This window comes from Myotis yumanensis, unplaced genomic scaffold (genome assembly GCF_028538775.1).
Source record: "Myotis yumanensis isolate MYYU_CA2020_CCGP unplaced genomic scaffold, mMyoYum1.0.hap1 SCAF_1, whole genome shotgun sequence".
Lineage (NCBI taxonomy): Eukaryota > Metazoa > Chordata > Mammalia > Chiroptera > Vespertilionidae > Myotis > Myotis yumanensis.
Genome location: NW_027223752.1, coordinates 1,555,661 through 1,575,337, shown reverse-complemented (window position 1 = coordinate 1,575,337; position 19,677 = coordinate 1,555,661). Strand labels below are relative to the sequence as shown.

The following is a 19,677-nucleotide window of genomic DNA, read 5'->3' as shown; positions in this document are numbered from 1 at the left end:
TGCCAGACCCGAGCACCAAACCTACAGACGCCCACCTCCAGCTTTTCCACAGGAAAAGAGCTGGGCGCCGCAGGAGGAGTGCAGGCCCGCGAGCCGGGGCCCCAGCAGGAGCAGCCGGCCGCTGTGGCCATGGAGGAGGGGGACCAGGGCCCAGACACCGCGTGGGACAGCGTCCCCGCAGCGCATGGGCCACACCGGGAGGATGCCAGAGAGGAGAGGGGCGCGGCAGGACTGAGAGAGGGCAGCAAAAGGGGGGACAGTGACGTGGGGGGTGGGGAGGAGAAGAGGAAGAAGCTGGGGTTGAAAATGCCCTCATCCGGATGGTCCCCTGAGGAGGCGAAGCCCAGGGCAGGGACACGGGGACAGGAAACAGACAGAGAGACCCAGAGACACAGACACTTCATGGCTGTCAATTTGCAGATGGACCCAGAGGATGCCGATGGGAAGGAGAGAGGAGCCCAGAAACACCCAGCAAGGAGGACAGCGGAGAGGGACCGGGGGGCCAAGCCAGAGGGCAGCCGGGGCCTCGAGGACAAGGAGGTGGCCGCCCACGACAGCAAGTTCAAGATGCCCAAGTTCAGGATGCCTTCCTTCTGCACGTCAGGGGCAGCCATGGAGGCCTCAGGGGACGTGTCTCTGCCAAAGGCTGAGGCAGACGTGTCCCTGCCCTCCATCCAGACTGACGTCAAGGCCAGTGACCTCAGTATCGAGCTGCCTTCTGCCGACGTGGACATCAAGACAGGCGAGCTGGGAGTGAAGCTCCCGGAGGGCCACCTGCCCGAGGGAGAGCTCGAGGGACCCTCGTCCGGAATGGGGTTCAAAGGGCACCTGCCCAAGGTGCAGATGCCCAGCATGAAGATGCCCAAAGTAGACTTCAAGGGCCCCCAGGTGGACATCAAGGGGCCCACACTGGACCTGAAGGGCGCCAAAGGGGAGGTGTCAGCCCCTGACATGGAGGTGTCGCTGCCCAGCATGGAGGCGGACATCCAGGCACCAGGCCCAATGGTGGAGGGAGACGTTGTCCTGAGGGACAAGGAGATGGACACCTGGGATGGGAAGCTCAAGATACCCAAGTTCAAGATGCCATCCTTCGGAGTATCGAGGCCAGAGACAAATTGGGGGACATCTGTGGACATGCCCGAGACCGAGTCGACAGGGGAGGCAAGACTTCCTTCCCTGGAAGGTGAGATGCGAGTCCCAGAGGGTAGCATCCACTTGCCATCTGCTGACTTCAAGCTCCCTGGGGGAGAGTGGGAGGTGGCCATCCCCAAGGGAGAGGTGACCCAAGGGGAGCTGAAGGGCAAAGCAGGAGCCAGATTCAAAGGCCACATGTCCAAGGTGCAGGTGCCCAGCATCCAGGCACCCAAGGTGGATGTAAAGGGGCCCCAGGTGGACATCAAGGGGCCCCAGGTGGACATCAAGGGGCCCAAACTAGACCTGAAGGACACCAAAGGGGAGGTGACTGTACCCAGTATGGAGGTGTCACTGCCCAGCATAGAGGACATTCAGGCACCAGGGCTCAAACTTGAGGGTGAAGTCATCCTGGGGGATAAGGAAGTGGCTGCCAAGGACAGCAAATTCAAGATGCCCAAGTTCAAGATGCCTTCGTTTGGCACATCTGTACCAAGCAAGGATTGGGGAAGTTCCGTGGACATGCCAGGGCCCATGGCCAAAGGGAAGATGAAGCTGCCTTCCTTCCCAGGAGAGATGGGAGTCGCAGAGGGCAGCGTCAGAATGCGTTCGGCTGATCTCGAGCTCCCTGGGGGAGAGATGGAGGTGGCCCTGCCTGAGGGACAGGTGAGCCTGGGAGAGATAAAAGGCAAAGCAGAAGGAGCCAGCTTCAAGGGCCACATGCCCAAGATGCAGATGCCCAGCATGAGGATGCCCAAAGTAGACTTCCATGGTCCCCAGGTGGACATCAAGGGGCCTAAACTTGACCCGAAGGGCGCCAAAGCGGACATGACAGCCGCTGACATGGAGGTGTCACTTCCCAGTGTGGAGGTGGGCATGCAGGGAAAAGGGGTCCAGCTGCAAGGTGACATTATCCTAGGGGGCAAGCAGGTGGCCACCAAGGAAGGCAAGTTCAAGATGCCCAAGTTTAAGATGCCTTCTTTCGGGATGTCTGGGCCAGGCAAGTCCTTGGAGGCCTCAGTGGAGGTGTCCCTGCCAAAGGCTGAGGCAGACATGTCCCTGCCCTCCATCCAGACTGACGTCAAGGCCAGTGACCTCAGTATCGAGCTGCCTTCTGCCGACATGGACATCAAGACAGGCGAGCTGGGAGTGAAGCTCCCGGAGGGCCACCTGCCTGAGGGAGAGCTCGAGGGACCCTCGTCAAGAATGGAATTCAAAGGGCACCTGCCCAAGGTGCAGATGCCCAGCATGAAGATGCCCAAAGTAGACTTCAAGGGCCCCCAGGTGGACATCAAGGGGCCCAAACTGGACCTGAAGGGCGCCAAAGGGGAGGTGTCGGCCCCTGACATGGAAGTGTCGCTGCCCAGTGTGGAGATGGACATCCAGGCTCCAGGCGCCAAGCTGGAGGGCGACATTGTCTTGGGTTCTAAGGAGGTGGCAGCCCACGACAGCAAGTTCAAGATGCCCAAGTTCAAGATGCCTTCCTTCGGGATGTCTGGGCCAGGAAAGTCCATGGAGGCCTCAGTGGACGTGTCCCTGCCCTCCATCCAGACTGACATCAAGACCAGTGACCTCAGCATTGACCTGCCATCTGCCGACGTGGACGTGAAGACAGGAGAGCTGGGAGTGAAGCTCCCGGAGGGCCACCTGCCCGAGGGAGAGCTCCAGGAAGCCTCCCCCGCAGTTGGACTCAAAGGGCACCTGCCCAAGGTGCACATGCCCAGCATGAGGATGCCCAAAGTAGACTTCAAGGGCCCCCAGGTGGACATCAAGGGGCCCAAACTGGACCTGAAGGGCGCCAAAGGCGAGGTGACCGTCCCCGAGGGAGAAGTGAAGCTTGGAGAACTGAAGGGCAAAGCAGAAGGGGCCACGTTCAAGGGCCACATGCCCAAGGTGCAGATGCCCAGCATGAAGATGCCCAAAGTAGACATCAAGGGCCCCCAGGTGGACATCAAGGGGCCCAAACTGGACTTGAAGGGCGCCAAAGGCGAGGTGACCGTCCCCGACATGGAGGTTTCGCTGCCCAGTGTGGAGGTGGACATTCAGGCTCCAGGCGCCAAGCTTGAGGGAGACATCGTTCTGGGGGACACAGAGGTGGCCAGCAAAGACAGCAAGTTCAAGATGCCCAAGTTCAAGATGCCTTCCTTCGGGATGTCTGGGCCAGGAAAGTCCTTGGAGGCCTCAGTGGACGTGTCCCTGCCTAAGGCTGAGGCAGACGTGTCTCTGCCCTCAATCCAGACTGACGTCAAGGCCAGTGACCTAAGTATCGAGCTGCCGTCTGCCGACGTGGACATCAAGACAGGCGAGCTGGGAATGAAGCTCCCGGAGGGCCACCTTCCCGAGGGAGAGCTCCATGGGTCGGCCTCCGCAGTTGGAAGCAAATGGCACATGCCCAACGTGCAGATGCCCAGCATGAAGATGCCCAAAGTAGACATCAAGGGCCCCCAGGTGGACATCAAGGGGCCCAAACTGGACCTGAAGGGCGCCAAAGGCAAGGTGGCTGTCCCCGACATGGAGGTTTCGCTGCCCAGTGTGGAGATGGACATCCAGGCTCCAGGCGCCAAGCTGGAGGGCGACATTGTCTTGGGTTCCAAGGAGGAGGCAGCCCACGACAGCAAGTTCAAGATGCCCAAGCTCAAGATGCCTTCCTTCGGGATGTCTGGGCCAGGCAAGTCCTTGGAGGCCTCAGTGGACGTGTCCCTGCCCTCCGTCCAGACTGACATCAAGACCAGTGACCTCAGCATTGACCTGCCATCTGCCGACGTGGACGTGAAGACAGGAGAGCTGGGAGTGAAGCTCCGGGAGGGCCACCTGCCAGAGGGAGAGCTCCAGGAAGCCTCCCCCGCAGTTGGACTCAAAGGGCACCTGCCCAAGGTGCACATGCCCAGCATGAAGATGCCCAAAGTAGACTTCAAGGGCCCCCAGGTGGACATCAAGGGGCCCAAACTGGACCTGAAGGGCGCCAAAGGCGAGGTGACCGTCCCCGAGGGAGAAGTGAAGCTTGGAGAACTGAAGGGCAAAGCAGAAGGGGCCACGTTCAAGGGCCACATGCCCAAGGTGCAGATGCCCAGCATGAAGATGCCCAAAGTAGACATCAAGGGCCCCCAGGTGGACATCAAGGGGCCCAAACTGGACTTGAAGGGCGCCAAAGGCGAGGTGACCGTCCCCGACATGGAGGTTTCGCTGCCCAGTGTGGAGGTGGACATTCAGGCACCAGGCGCTAAGCTGGAGGGGGACATCGTTCTGGGGGACACAGAGGTGGCCAGCAAAGACAGCAAGTTCAAGATGCCCAAGTTCAAGATGCCTTCCTTCGGGATGTCTGGGCCAGGAAAGTCCTTGGAGGCCTCAGTGGACGTGTCCCTGCCAAAGGCTGAGGCAGACATGTCCCTGCCCTCCATCGAGACTGATGTCAAGGCCAGTGACCTCAGTATTGAGCTGCCTTCTGCCGACGTGGACATCAAGACAGGCGAGCTGGGAGTGAAGCTCCCGGAGGGCCACCTGCCCGAGGGAGAGCTGGAGGGACCCTCTTCCGGAATGGGGTTCAAAGGGCACCTGCCCAAGGTGCACATGCCCAGCATGAAGATGCCCAAAGTAGACTTCAAGGGCCACCAGGTGGACATCAAGGGGCCCAAACTGAACCTGAAGGGCGCCAAAGGGGAGGTGTCGGCCCCTGACAAGGAAGTGTCGCTGCCCAGTGTGGAGATGGACATCCAGGCTCCAGGCGCCAAGCTGGAGGGCGACATTGTCTTGGGTTCCAAGGAGGAGGCAGCCCACGACAGCAAGTTCAAGATGCCCAAGCTCAAGATGCCTTCCTTCGGGATGTCTGGGCCAGGCAAGTCCTTGGAGGCCTCAGTGGACGTGTCCCTGCCCTCCATCCAGACTGACATCAAGACCAGTGACCTCAGCATTGACCTGCCATCTGCCGACCTGGACGTGAAGACAGGAGAGCTGGGAGTGAAGCTCCGGGAGGGCCACCTGCCCGAGGGAGAGCTCCAGGAAGCCTCCCCCGGAGTTGGACTCAAAGGGCACCTGCCCAAGGTGCACATGCCCAGCATGAAGATGCCCAAAGTAGACTTCAAAGGCCCCCAGGTGGACATCAAGGGGCCCAAACTGGACTTGAAGGGCGCCAAAGGCGAGGTGACCGTCCCCGAGGGAGAAGTGAAGCTTGGAGAACTGAAGGGCAAAGCAGAAGGGGCCACGTTCAAGGGCCACATGCCCAAGGTGCAGATGCCCAGCATGAAGATGCCCAAAGTAGACATCAAGGGCCCCCAGGTGGACATCAAGGGGCCCAAACTGGACTTGAAGGGCGCCAAAGGCGAGGTGACCGTCCCTGACATGGAGGTTTCGCTGCCCAGTGTGGAGGTGGACATTCAGGCTCCAGGCGCCAAGCTGGAGGGGGACATCGTTCTGGGGGACACAGAGGTGGCCAGCAAAGACAGCAAGTTCAAGATGCCCAAGTTCAAGATGCCTTCCTTCGGGATGTCTGGGCCAGGCAAGTCCTTGGAGGCCTCAGTGGACGTGTCCCTGCCTAAGGCTGAGGCAGACGTGTCTCTGCCCTCAATCCAGACTGACGTCAAGGCCAGTGACCTAAGTATCGAGCTGCCGTCTGCCGACGTGGACATCAAGACAGGCAAGCTGGGAATGAAGCTCCCGGAGGGCCACCTTCCCGAGAGAGAGCTCCATGGGTCGGCCTCCGCAGTTGGAAGCAAATGGCACATGCCCAACGTGCAGATGCCCAGCATGAAGATGCCCAAAGTAGACATCAAGGGCCCCCAGGTGGACATCAAGGGGCCCAAACTGGACCTGAAGGGCGCCAAAGGCAAGGTGGCTGTCCCCGACATGGAGGTTTCGCTGCCCAGTGTGGAGATGGACATCCAGGCTCCAGGCGCTAAGCTGGAGGGCGACATTGTCTTGGGTTCCAAGGAGGAGGCAGCCCACGACAGCAAGTTCAAGATGCCCAAGCTCAAGATGCCTTCCTTCGGGATGTCTGGGCCAGGCAAGTCCTTGGAGGCCTCAGTTTACGTGTCCCTGCCCTCCGTCCAGACTGACATCAAGACCAGTGACCTCAGCATTGACCTGCCATCTGCCGACGTGGACGTGAAGACAGGAGAGCTGGGAGTGAAGCTCCCGGAGGGCCACCTGCCCGAGGGAGAGCTCCAGGAAGCCTCCCCCGGAGTTGGACTCAAAGGGCACCTGCCCAAGGTGCACATGCCCAGCATGAAGATGCCCAAAGTAGACTTCAAGGGCCCCCAGGTGGACATCAAGGGGCCCAAACTGGACCTGAAGGGCGCCAAAGGCGAGGTGACCGTCCCCGAGGGAGAAGTGAAGCTTGGAGAACTGAAGGGCAAAGCAGAAGGGGCCACGTTCAAGGGCCACATGCCCAAGGTGCAGATGCCCAGCATGAAGATGCCCAAAGTAGACATCAAGGGCCCCCAGGTGGACATCAAGGGGCACAAACTGGACTTGAAGGGCACCAAAGGCGAGGTGACCGTCCCCGACATGGAGGTTTCGCTGCCCAGTGTGGAGGTGGACAATCAGGCTCCAGGCGCCAAGCTTGAGGGAGACATCGTTCTGGGGGAACAGGTGGCCAGCAAAGACAGCAAGTTCAAGATGCCCAAGCTCAAGATGCCTTCCTTTGGGATGTCTGGGCCAGGCAAGTCCTTGGAGGCCTCAGTGGACGTGTCCCTGCCCTCCATCCAGACTGACATCAAGACCAGTGACCTCAGCATTGACCTGCCATCTGCCGACGTGGACGTGAAGACAGGAGAGCTGGGAGTGAAGCTCCCGGAGGGCCACCTGCCCGAAGGAGAGCTCCAGGAAGCCTCCTCCGGAGTTGGACTCAAAGGGCACCTGCCCAAGGTGCACATGCCCAGCATGAAGATGCCCAAAGTAGACTTCAAGGGCCCCCAGGTGGACATCAAGGGGCCCAAACTGGACCTGAAGGGCGCCAAAGGCGAGGTGACCGTCCCCGAGGGAGAAGTGAAGCTTGGAGAACTGAAGGGCAAAGCAGAAGGGGCCACGTTCAAGGGCCACATGCCCAAGGTGCAGATGCCCAGCATGAAGATGCCCAAAGTAGACATCAAGGGCCCCCAGGTGGACATCAAGGGGCCCAAACTGGACTTGAAGGGCGCAAAAGGTGAGGTGACCGTCCCCGACATGGAGGTTTCGCTGCCCAGTGTGGAGGTGGACATTCAGGCTCCAGGCGCCAAGCTGGAGGGAGACATCGTTCTGGGGGACACAGAGGTGGCCAGCAAAGACAGCAAGTTCAAGATGCCCAAGTTCAAGATGCCTTCCTTCGGGATGTCTGGGCCAGGAAAGTCCTTGGAGGCCTCAGTGGACGTGTCCCTGCCTAAGGCTGAGGCAGACGTGTCTCTGCCCTCAATCCAGACTGACGTCAAGGCCAGTGACCTAAGTATCGAGCTGCCGTCTGCCGACGTGGACATCAAGACAGGCGAGCTGGGAATGAAGCTCCCGGAGGGCCACCTTCCCGAGGGAGAGCTCCATGGGTCGGCCTCCGCAGTTGGAAGCAAATGGCACATGCCCAACGTGCAGATGCCCAGCATGAAGATGCCCAAAGTAGACATCAAGGGCCCCCAGGTGGACATCAAGGGGCCCAAACTGGACCTGAAGGGCGCCAAAGGCAAGGTGGCTGTCCCCGACATGGAGGTTTCGCTGCCCAGTGTGGAGATGGACATCCAGGCTCCAGGCGCCAAGCTGGAGGGCGACATTGTCTTGGGTTCCAAGGAGGAGGCAGCCCACGACAGCAAGTTCAAGATGCCCAAGCTCAAGATGCCTTCCTTCGGGATGTCTGGGCCAGGCAAGTCCTTGGAGGCCTCAGTGGACGTGTCCCTGCCCTCCGTCCAGACTGACATCAAGACCAGTGACCTCAGCATTGACCTGCCATCTGCCGACGTGGACGTGAAGACAGGAGAGCTGGGAGTGAAGCTCCGGGAGGGCCACCTGCCAGAGGGAGAGCTCCAGGAAGCCTCCCCCGCAGTTGGACTCAAAGGGCACCTGCCCAAGGTGCACATGCCCAGCATGAAGATGCCCAAAGTAGACTTCAAGGGCCCCCAGGTGGACATCAAGGGGCCCAAACTGGACCTGAAGGGCGCCAAAGGCGAGGTGACCGTCCCCGAGGGAGAAGTGAAGCTTGGAGAACTGAAGGGCAAAGCAGAAGGGGCCACGTTCAAGGGCCACATGCCCAAGGTGCAGATGCCCAGCATGAAGATGCCCAAAGTAGACATCAAGGGCCCCCAGGTGGACATCAAGGGGCCCAAACTGGACTTGAAGGGCGCCAAAGGCAAGGTGACCGTCCCCGACATGGAGGTTTCGCTGCCCAGTGTGGAGGTGGACATTCAGGCTCCAGGCGCCAAGCTGGAGGGGGACATCGTTCTGGGGGACACAGAGGTGGCCAGCAAAGACAGCAAGTTCAAGATGCCCAAGTTCAAGATGCCTTCCTTCGGGATGTCTGGGCCAGGAAAGTCCTTGGAGGCCTCAGTGGACGTGTCCCTGCCAAAGGCTGAGGCAGACATGTCCCTGCCCTCCATCGAGACTGATGTCAAGGCCAGTGACCTCAGTATTGAGCTGCCTTCTGCCGACGTGGACATCAAGACAGGCGAGCTGGGAGTGAAGCTCCCGGAGGGCCACCTGCCCGAGGGAGAGCTGGAGGGACCCTCTTCCGGAATGGGGTTCAAAGGGCACCTGCCCAAGGTGCACATGCCCAGCATGAAGATGCCCAAAGTAGACTTCAAGGGCCACCAGGTGGACATCAAGGGGCCCAAACTGAACCTGAAGGGCGCCAAAGGGGAGGTGTCGGCCCCTGACAAGGAAGTGTCGCTGCCCAGTGTGGAGATGGACATCCAGGCTCCAGGCGCCAAGCTGGAGGGCGACATTGTCTTGGGTTCCAAGGAGGAGGCAGCCCACGACAGCAAGTTCAAGATGCCCAAGCTCAAGATGCCTTCCTTCGGGATGTCTGGGCCAGGCAAGTCCTTGGAGGCCTCAGTGGACGTGTCCCTGCCCTCCATCCAGACTGACATCAAGACCAGTGACCTCAGCATTGACCTGCCATCTGCCGACCTGGACGTGAAGACAGGAGAGCTGGGAGTGAAGCTCCCGGAGGGCCACCTGCCCGAGGGAGAGCTCCAGGAAGCCTCCCCCGGAGTTGGACTCAAAGGGCACCTGCCCAAGGTGCACATGCCCAGCATGAAGATGCCCAAAGTAGACTTCAAAGGCCCCCAGGTGGACATCAAGGGGCCCAAACTGGACTTGAAGGGCGCCAAAGGCGAGGTGACCGTCCCCGAGGGAGAAGTGAAGCTTGGAGAACTGAAGGGCAAAGCAGAAGGGGCCACGTTCAAGGGCCACATGCCCAAGGTGCAGATGCCCAGCATGAAGATGCCCAAAGTAGACATCAAGGGCCCCCAGGTGGACATCAAGGGGCCCAAACTGGACTTGAAGGGCGCCAAAGGCGAGGTGACCGTCCCTGACATGGAGGTTTCGCTGCCCAGTGTGGAGGTGGACATTCAGGCTCCAGGCGCCAAGCTGGAGGGGGACATCGTTCTGGGGGACACAGAGGTGGCCAGCAAAGACAGCAAGTTCAAGATGCCCAAGTTCAAGATGCCTTCCTTCGGGATGTCTGGGCCAGGCAAGTCCTTGGAGGCCTCAGTGGACGTGTCCCTGCCTAAGGCTGAGGCAGACGTGTCTCTGCCCTCAATCCAGACTGACGTCAAGGCCAGTGACCTAAGTATCGAGCTGCCGTCTGCCGACGTGGACATCAAGACAGGCGAGCTGGGAATGAAGCTCCCGGAGGGCCACCTTCCCGAGAGAGAGCTCCATGGGTCGGCCTCCGCAGTTGGAAGCAAATGGCACATGCCCAACGTGCAGATGCCCAGCATGAAGATGCCCAAAGTAGACATCAAGGGCCCCCAGGTGGACATCAAGGGGCCCAAACTGGACCTGAAGGGCGCCAAAGGCAAGGTGGCTGTCCCCGACATGGAGGTTTCGCTGCCCAGTGTGGAGATGGACATCCAGGCTCCAGGCGCCAAGCTGGAGGGCGACATTGTCTTGGGTTCCAAGGAGGAGGCAGCCCACGACAGCAAGTTCAAGATGCCCAAGCTCAAGATGCCTTCCTTCGGGATGTCTGGGCCAGGCAAGTCCTTGGAGGCCTCAGTGGACGTGTCCCTGCCCTCCGTCCAGACTGACATCAAGACCAGTGACCTCAGCATTGACCTGCCATCTCCCGACGTGGACGTGAAGACAGGAGAGCTGGGAGTGAAGCTCCCGGAGGGCCACCTGCCCGAGGGAGAGCTCCAGGAAGCCTCCCCCGGAGTTGGACTCAAAGGGCACCTGCCCAAGGTGCACATGCCCAGCATGAAGATGCCCAAAGTAGACTTCAAGGGCCCCCAGGTGGACATCAAGGGGCCCAAACTGGACCTGAAGGGCGCCAAAGGCGAGGTGACCGTCCCCGAGGGAGAAGTGAAGCTTGGAGAACTGAAGGGCAAAGCAGAAGGGGCCACGTTCAAGGGCCACATGCCCAAGGTGCAGATGCCCAGCATGAAGATGCCCAAAGTAGACATCAAGGGCCCCCAGGTGGACATCAAGGGGCCCAAACTGGACTTGAAGGGCGCCAAAGGCGAGGTGACCGTCCCCGACATGGAGGTTTCGCTGCCCAGTGTGGAGGTGGACATTCAGGCTCCAGGCGCCAAGCTGGAGGGAGACATCGTTCTGGGGGACACAGAGGTGGCCAGCAAAGACAGCAAGTTCAAGATGCCCAAGTTCAAGATGCCTTCCTTCGGGATGTCTGGGCCAGGCAAGTCCTTGGAGGCCTCAGTGGACGTGTCCCTGCCTAAGGCTGAGGCAGACGTGTCTCTGCCCTCAATCCAGACTGACGTCAAGGCCAGTGACCTAAGTATCGAGCTGCCCTCTGCCGACGTGGACATCAAGACAGGCGAGCTGGGAATGAAGCTCCCGGAGGGCCACCTTCCCGAGGGAGAGCTCCATGGGTCGGCCTCCGCAGTTGGAAGCAAATGGCACATGCCCAACGTGCAGATGCCCAGCATGAAGATGCCCAAAGTAGACATCAAGGGCCCCCAGGTGGACATCAAGGGGCCCAAACTGGACCTGAAGGGCGCCAAAGGCAAGGTGGCTGTCCCCGACATGGAGGTTTCGCTGCCCAGTGTGGAGATGGACATCCAGGCTCCAGGCGCCAAGCTGGAGGGCGACATTGTCTTGGGTTCCAAGGAGGAGGCAGCCCACGACAGCAAGTTCAAGATGCCCAAGCTCAAGATGCCTTCCTTCGGGATGTCTGGGCCAGGCAAGTCCTTGGAGGCCTCAGTGGACGTGTCCCTGCCCTCCGTCCAGACTGACATCAAGACCAGTGACCTCAGCATTGACCTGCCATCTGCCGACGTGGACGTGAAGACAGGAGAGCTGGGAGTGAAGCTCCCGGAGGGCCACCTGCCCGAGGGAGAGCTCCAGGAAGCCTCCCCCGGAGTTGGACTCAAAGGGCACCTGCCCAAGGTGCACATGCCCAGCATGAAGATGCCCAAAGTAGACTTCAAGGGCCCCCAGGTGGACATCAAGGGGCCCAAACTGGACCTGAAGGGCGCCAAAGGCGAGGTGACCGTCCCCGAGGGAGAAGTGAAGCTTGGAGAACTGAAGGGCAAAGCAGAAGGGGCCACGTTCAAGGGCCACATGCCCAAGGTGCAGATGCCCAGCATGAAGATGCCCAAAGTAGACATCAAGGGCCCCCAGGTGGACATCAAGGGGACCAAACTGGACTTGAAGGGCACCAAAGGCAAGGTGACCGTCCCCGACATGGAGGTTTCGCTGCCCAGTGTGGAGGTGGACATTCAGGCTCCAGGCGCCAAGCTGGAGGGGGACATCGTTCTGGGGGACACAGAGGTGGCCAGCAAAGACAGCAAGTTCAAGATGCCCAAGTTCAAGATGCCTTCCTTCGGGATGTCTGGGCCAGGAAAGTCCTTGGAGGCCTCAGTGGACGTGTCCCTGCCAAAGGCTGAGGCAGACATGTCCCTGCCCTCCATCGAGACTGATGTCAAGGCCAGTGACCTCAGTATTGAGCTGCCTTCTGCCGACGTGGACATCAAGACAGGCGAGCTGGGAGTGAAGCTCCCGGAGGGCCACCTGCCCGAGGGAGAGCTGGAGGGACCCTCTTCCGGAATGGGGTTCAAAGGGCACCTGCCCAAGGTGCACATGCCCAGCATGAAGATGCCCAAAGTAGACTTCAAGGGCCACCAGGTGGACATCAAGGGGCCCAAACTGAACCTGAAGGGCGCCAAAGGGGAGGTGTCGGCCCCTGACAAGGAAGTGTCGCTGCCCAGTGTGGAGATGGACATCCAGGCTCCAGGCGCCAAGCTGGAGGGCGACATTGTCTTGGGTTCCAAGGAGGAGGCAGCCCACGACAGCAAGTTCAAGATGCCCAAGCTCAAGATGCCTTCCTTCGGGATGTCTGGGCCAGGCAAGTCCTTGGAGGCCTCAGTGGACGTGTCCCTGCCCTCCATCCAGACTGACATCAAGACCAGTGACCTCAGCATTGACCTGCCATCTGCCGACCTGGACGTGAAGACAGGAGAGCTGGGAGTGAAGCTCCCGGAGGGCCACCTGCCCGAGGGAGAGCTCCAGGAAGCCTCCCCCGGAGTTGGACTCAAAGGGCACCTGCCCAAGGTGCACATGCCCAGCATGAAGATGCCCAAAGTAGACTTCAAAGGCCCCCAGGTGGACATCAAGGGGCCCAAACTGGACTTGAAGGGCGCCAAAGGCGAGGTGACCGTCCCCGAGGGAGAAGTGAAGCTTGGAGAACTGAAGGGCAAAGCAGAAGGGGCCACGTTCAAGGGCCACATGCCCAAGGTGCAGATGCCCAGCATGAAGATGCCCAAAGTAGACATCAAGGGCCCCCAGGTGGACATCAAGGGGCCCAAACTGGACTTGAAGGGCGCCAAAGGCGAGGTGACCGTCCCTGACATGGAGGTTTCGCTGCCCAGTGTGGAGGTGGACATTCAGGCTCCAGGCGCCAAGCTGGAGGGGGACATCGTTCTGGGGGACACAGAGGTGGCCAGCAAAGACAGCAAGTTCAAGATGCCCAAGTTCAAGATGCCTTCCTTCGGGATGTCTGGGCCAGGCAAGTCCTTGGAGGCCTCAGTGGACGTGTCCCTGCCTAAGGCTGAGGCAGACGTGTCTCTGCCCTCAATCCAGACTGACGTCAAGGCCAGTGACCTAAGTATCGAGCTGCCGTCTGCCGACGTGGACATCAAGACAGGCGAGCTGGGAATGAAGCTCCCGGAGGGCCACCTTCCCGAGAGAGAGCTCCATGGGTCGGCCTCCGCAGTTGGAAGCAAATGGCACATGCCCAACGTGCAGATGCCCAGCATGAAGATGCCCAAAGTAGACATCAAGGGCCCCCAGGTGGACATCAAGGGGCCCAAACTGGACCTGAAGGGCGCCAAAGGCAAGGTGGCTGTCCCCGACATGGAGGTTTCGCTGCCCAGTGTGGAGATGGACATCCAGGCTCCAGGCGCCAAGCTGGAGGGCGACATTGTCTTGGGTTCCAAGGAGGAGGCAGCCCACGACAGCAAGTTCAAGATGCCCAAGCTCAAGATGCCTTCCTTCGGGATGTCTGGGCCAGGCAAGTCCTTGGAGGCCTCAGTGGACGTGTCCCTGCCCTCCGTCCAGACTGACATCAAGACCAGTGACCTCAGCATTGACCTGCCATCTCCCGACGTGGACGTGAAGACAGGAGAGCTGGGAGTGAAGCTCCCGGAGGGCCACCTGCCCGAGGGAGAGCTCCAGGAAGCCTCCTCCGGAGTTGGACTCAAAGGGCACCTGCCCAAGGTGCACATGCCCAGCATGAAGATGCCCAAAGTAGACTTCAAGGGCCCCCAGGTGGACATCAAGGGGCCCAAACTGGACCTGAAGGGCGCCAAAGGCGAGGTGACCGTCCCCGAGGGAGAAGTGAAGCTTGGAGAACTGAAGGGCAAAGCAGAAGGGGCCACGTTCAAGGGCCACATGCCCAAGGTGCAGATGCCCAGCATGAAGATGCCCAAAGTAGACATCAAGGGCCCCCAGGTGGACATCAAGGGGCCCAAACTGGACTTGAAGGGCGCCAAAGGCGAGGTGACCGTCCCCGACATGGAGGTTTCGCTGCCCAGTGTGGAGGTGGACATTCAGGCTCCAGGCGCCAAGCTGGAGGGAGACATCGTTCTGGGGGACACAGAGGTGGCCAGCAAAGACAGCAAGTTCAAGATGCCCAAGTTCAAGATGCCTTCCTTCGGGATGTCTGGGCCAGGCAAGTCCTTGGAGGCCTCAGTGGACGTGTCCCTGCCTAAGGCTGAGGCAGACGTGTCTCTGCCCTCAATCCAGACTGACGTCAAGGCCAGTGACCTAAGTATCGAGCTGCCCTCTGCCGACGTGGACATCAAGACAGGCGAGCTGGGAATGAAGCTCCCGGAGGGCCACCTTCCCGAGGGAGAGCTCCATGGGTCGGCCTCCGCAGTTGGAAGCAAATGGCACATGCCCAACGTGCAGATGCCCAGCATGAAGATGCCCAAAGTAGACATCAAGGGCCCCCAGGTGGACATCAAGGGGCCCAAACTGGACCTGAAGGGCGCCAAAGGCAAGGTGGCTGTCCCCGACATGGAGGTTTCGCTGCCCAGTGTGGAGATGGACATCCAGGCTCCAGGCGCCAAGCTGGAGGGCGACATTGTCTTGGGTTCCAAGGAGGAGGCAGCCCACGACAGCAAGTTCAAGATGCCCAAGCTCAAGATGCCTTCCTTCGGGATGTCTGGGCCAGGCAAGTCCTTGGAGGCCTCAGTGGACGTGTCCCTGCCCTCCGTCCAGACTGACATCAAGACCAGTGACCTCAGCATTGACCTGCCATCTGCCGACGTGGACGTGAAGACAGGAGAGCTGGGAGTGAAGCTCCCGGAGGGCCACCTGCCTGAGGGAGAGCTCCAGGAAGCCTCCCCCGGAGTTGGACTCAAAGGGCACCTGCCCAAGGTGCACATGCCCAGCATGAAGATGCCCAAAGTAGACTTCAAGGGCCCCCAGGTGGACATCAAGGGGCCCAAACTGGACCTGAAGGGCGCCAAAGGCGAGGTGACCGTCCCCGAGGGAGAAGTGAAGCTTGGAGAACTGAAGGGCAAAGCAGAAGGGGCCACGTTCAAGGGCCACATGCCCAAGGTGCAGATGCCCAGCATGAAGATGCCCAAAGTAGACATCAAGGGCCCCCAGGTGGACATCAAGGGGCCCAAACTGGACTTGAAGGGCGCCAAAGGCGAGGTGACCGTCCCCGACATGGAGGTTTCGCTGCCCAGTGTGGAGGTGGACATTCAGGCTCCAGGCGCCAAGCTTGAGGGAGACATCGTTCTGGGGGACACAGAGGTGGCCAGCAAAGACAGCAAGTTCAAGATGCCCAAGTTCAAGATGCCTTCCTTCGGGATGTCTGGGCCAGGCAAGTCCTTGGAGGCCTCAGTGGACGTGTCCCTGCCTAAGGCTGAGGCAGACGTGTCTCTGCCCTCAATCCAGACTGACGTCAAGGCCAGTGACCTAAGTATCGAGCTGCCGTCTGCCGACGTGGACATCAAGACAGGCGAGCTGGGAATGAAGCTCCCGGAGGGCCACCTTCCCGAGGGAGAGCTCCATGGGTCGGCCTCCGCAGTTGGAAGCAAATGGCACATGCCCAACGTGCAGATGCCCAGCATGAAGATGCCCAAAGTAGACATCAAGGGCCCCCAGGTGGACATCAAGGGGCCCAAACTGGACCTGAAGGGCGCCAAAGGGGAGGTGACTGCCCCTGACCTGGAGGTGTCCGTGCCCAGTTTGGAGGCTGAAATCCATGCTGCTGGCTCCAAGCTGGAGGGAGACATTGTCCTTGGTGATAAGGCAGTGGCTACCAAAGACAGCAAGTTCAAGATGCCCAAGTTTAAGATGCCGTCCTTCGGTGCATCTCCACCAAGCAAGGATTGGGGAACATCAGTGCACGTGTCTCTGTCCGACCCCACTGGCACGGCCACTCTGCCGTCCATGGTAGGTGAGATTCAAGGCCCAGAAGGCAGCATCCACCTGCCCTCTGCTGATCTCGAGCTCCCTGGGGGAGAGGTGGAGGTGCCCCTGCAGGAAGCAGAGGTGACGCTGGGGGGGCTGAAGGGCAAAGTAGAAGGGGCCAGGATCAAAGGCCACCTGCCCAAGATGCAGATGCCCAGCATCAAGGTGCCCAAGGTGGACATCAAGGGGCCAAAACTGGACCTTAAGTGCGCCAAAGGGGAGGTGACCCCTCCTGACACAGAGGTGTCGCCGTCCCGTGTGGAGGTGGCTATCCAGGAGCCACACGCCAAGGTGGTGGGTGCCATTGGCCTGGAGGACAAGGAGGTGGCCACCCGAGAGAGCAAGTTCAAGATGCCCAAGGTCAGCATGCCGTTTTTCCGACCATCATCCAGTAAGACTTACTCGGTGTCGGCGCACGCCCACGGAGGTGCCACCGTCGCAGAAGTTACCTCTTCTTCTGACAAAGTGCGTATAGCTGTTGACTCAGCTGATCATTCTGTTTCCATGGGCGACGCGGGTTGGGAGGACGCCACGCTTACGAAGTGCCATGTGCCTCTCCCCAGAGCCAGCGTCTCTGCAGAGGCGCCCTGGGAAACCCTCTCTGAGTCCAAGGGGGGTGCGCCCCAGTTCAGCGCCCCACGTGCCGCCGACCTCCCGTCCTGGGAGCCCGTTCCTTCGTCCCAAACTGACAGCCACCCTGGCCCGGCGCACCCCCTGGTTCACACGTCTTATGGCCGCGTGACTTTTCCTAAATTCCATCGACCGAAGTTCCGGTTCTCAGTCGCAGCGGCAGCCGAGGCCGAGGGAGAGCCCCGCGCCCTGGAAGGTGCCCCCTCCCCTCGCAGCCCCACACAGGTCCTGGACTCTGAGGAAGCCACAGTGTTCCTGGGGTCGGCCACTCCGCTGCCACCTGCAGGCGTCTCCATGTCCAGGGGCACGGAGGAGCCCGCGGGCAGTGCTGGGACATCCGCCGTGGCTGCAGGGGGGGTGCCCGCGGGGGACGTGGCAGCCGGAGCCGAGCGGGCCAGCTCGCAGGACAGCTGGTTCAGGATGCCCTCGCTCCGCCTGCCCAGCTTCTGGCGCTCCTCGAAGGAGCAGGGGGCGGCGGTGGCACCGAGGGAAGGGGAGGCCCCCGCTGCGGCCAAGAGTCCAGGGGTCTGTGCTCCTGGGTCAGAGGCGGAAGCAGCCGTGGCCCCATCGCCCCCAGAGGCAGAGGCAGAGGCGGATGCGGCGGAAGCTCTCAGGGGAGGTCTGCACAGCCCAGCCCCAGGCTCGGAGCCGCACCTGCCTCCTGCCAGCGTGTCCCCCGATGAGCCTCCCACTTCTCAGGCCCGGGTGGGTCCAGGCGAAGGCCTCCTTTCCCTTCAGATGTCTGGAGGGAGACTTTCAGAAACCCAAGCTCCTGCCAGAGAGGCAGGGAGCACTGAGCACCCGTCTCCCCCACCGGAAGGCCCTCTCAGACTGAAGGCTTCGAGGACAGACGTGCCAGCCCAAATTTCCATCGTGGGTCGGGTCTGGGAGGATTCTGTGCTCACTGTCAAGTTCCCCAAGTTAAAGGTGCCCAGGTTCACCTTCCCGGCCCCCAGCGGCGAGGCCGACATCTTCATCCCCCAGGCCGTGCGAGAGGTGTGGTGCCCGGACAGCAGCCTGGATCTGAGCAAGGAGCACCCTGGGGTGTGGGGCGTGAGCCTCCTGCCGGCCGGCGCTGTGGGCCCCGGGCAGCAGCCGGCAGTCCTGGACCTCCCCGCGGAGGCCGGCCCCATTTCCAAGGTCAGAGTCCACATTCAAGGTGCCCGGGTGGAGAGCCAGGAGGTCACCATACACAGCAGGGTCCTGGCAGAGCCTGCTGACTGGCCCGGACCCCCGGCTGGCTCCACTCAGATCGTCCGGGAGTCAGAGATCCCGGCCTCCGAGGTCCAGACGCCTTCTTACGGGTTCTCCTTGCTCAAGGGGAAGGTCCCCGAGAGCCCCTTGCGGGCCCAGGTGCAGGTGGTCACTCAGGGCAGCCAAGCCGCTTCCCAAGGTGACCGTGCGGCCCTGGGAGCTGACCGGGGGCCTGGAGCCCTGCAGCCCGACACAGAGACATTTGAAATCATCTCTTCTGGCACCGACGAGGGACCGCAGACGGCCACGTCGGAAGGGAGCTCGGGCCTCCAGCCTGCAGACGGCGGTTCCGACGACGAGGAGCCCGCGGAAATCCTCGAATTCCCCCCTGAAGAAGGCCGAGAGGGAGACGGGGCTGCCAGGGAGAAGCCGGAAAGCAAACGGTCCTCCGGGCGGTTCCGTTTTTGGCTTCCGAGCATCGGGTTCTCCTCCGCGGCCGCCGAGGACACCAGCACCGCAACCACAGAAGAGGAACCAACACCGGCTCCGGTCCAAACGCAGCCCGAGGCCCGCCCGGCGGCCGAGCTGCCCAAGAAGCCGGAGAAGGCAGGCTGGTTCCGATTCCCCAGATTAGGGTTCTCCTCGGCCCCCAGCAGGAAGAGCGAAAGCGCTGGGGATGAGCCGGGCCCGGCGGAGGCCACGCCCCAGGCAGAGGCGCTCATGTTTTTCGATGCCCGAGAAAGCTTCTGCGCCGAGGACAAGGACGGGGAGCCCGGGGAGCCCGCGGGGGCTGCAGGCGCCTGGCCGGCCCCCAGCGCCACGGCGACGTCCAAGGCCGGAACGGAGGCAGCCAGGCCGGAGCCCAGCAGGAAGGCCGGGGCCCAGCCCGCGCCCGCGCCCCAGACCCAGTGAGGCCGCAGGCGCGACTTTCCAGGGGACAGAGGCGCACGTGTCCACCGCGACAGGACGGAAGCCGCGCGCCATCGCGGAGCCTGCTAAACACCGACCGACTCTGCAAGCGAAGGGCCACGCGGGGCGGGGGCTCCCGAAGGCGTGGCTGCAGGGCTGATCGGATGGGGACCTGCGCTCACGCCCTGCAGGGCTCTGCTGGCTGCGCACGTGGCCGTGGCCTTGGCAGTGGCGCGCGGCTGGGGTGTGGTGTGGGCGTGGTCACGGGATGCGCATGGGCGTGGCTGCGGGTGTGCGGGGTCGGGTGTGGGCGTGGCCTCGGTGCGCGTGGGCGGGGTCGCTGTGTGGGCGTGGCCTCCCCTGCTCTGCAACCTGGCTCCTCCGGCTTCCTCCTCGCAGGCAGAGTCCCCCATATTCCTGGGAACCCCGCTGCCCGCTCGCAGATACGTGTAACCAGCTCACTCCTTTGTTGACCGCCCCCCACAGCTTGGGGCGCCCCCTGCGACCTGCGCAGACCCCGGCAGGAGGGCGGTGCCAGGTGCTGGCTGTGGGTGTGAGCCAGCGGGGTGCCCCGCGCGCCCCAGCCCCTAGCCTTGCTGACTCCACCCGCTGTTCCCCGCCAGGCAATAAAGGAGGTGATGGGCCCACGGTGCGGCTGCGAGGGCTTTTGTTCCGGAAGCGCGTCCCAAGGTGTCCCCCCTCCCCCGCCCCGCCCCCAACACACACTGCTGGTCCCGGGACTGCCCCCCCCCCCCCCGC

At 61.6% G+C, this 19,677-nt stretch overlaps 1 protein-coding gene across 6 annotated transcripts in view; it reads left to right on the top strand.

Annotated features, from left to right (window-relative positions):
- Positions 1-19,566, top strand: part of AHNAK2 (AHNAK nucleoprotein 2) — a 40,887-nt gene extending 21,321 nt beyond the window's left edge. For 2 of the 6 annotated variants that reach the window (XM_070411699.1, XM_070411701.1), the window contains exon 8: positions 421-19,566. In XM_070411699.1, the coding sequence (XP_070267800.1) occupies positions 421-18,921 (18,501 nt within the window). In that variant the 3' untranslated portion in view covers positions 18,922-19,566. The remainder of the gene's footprint in view (positions 1-420) is intronic. The other 4 variants (XM_070411709.1, XM_070411706.1, XM_070411716.1 and 1 more) reach the window with 4 other exon arrangements.
- Positions 19,567-19,677: the final 111 nt, after the last annotated feature.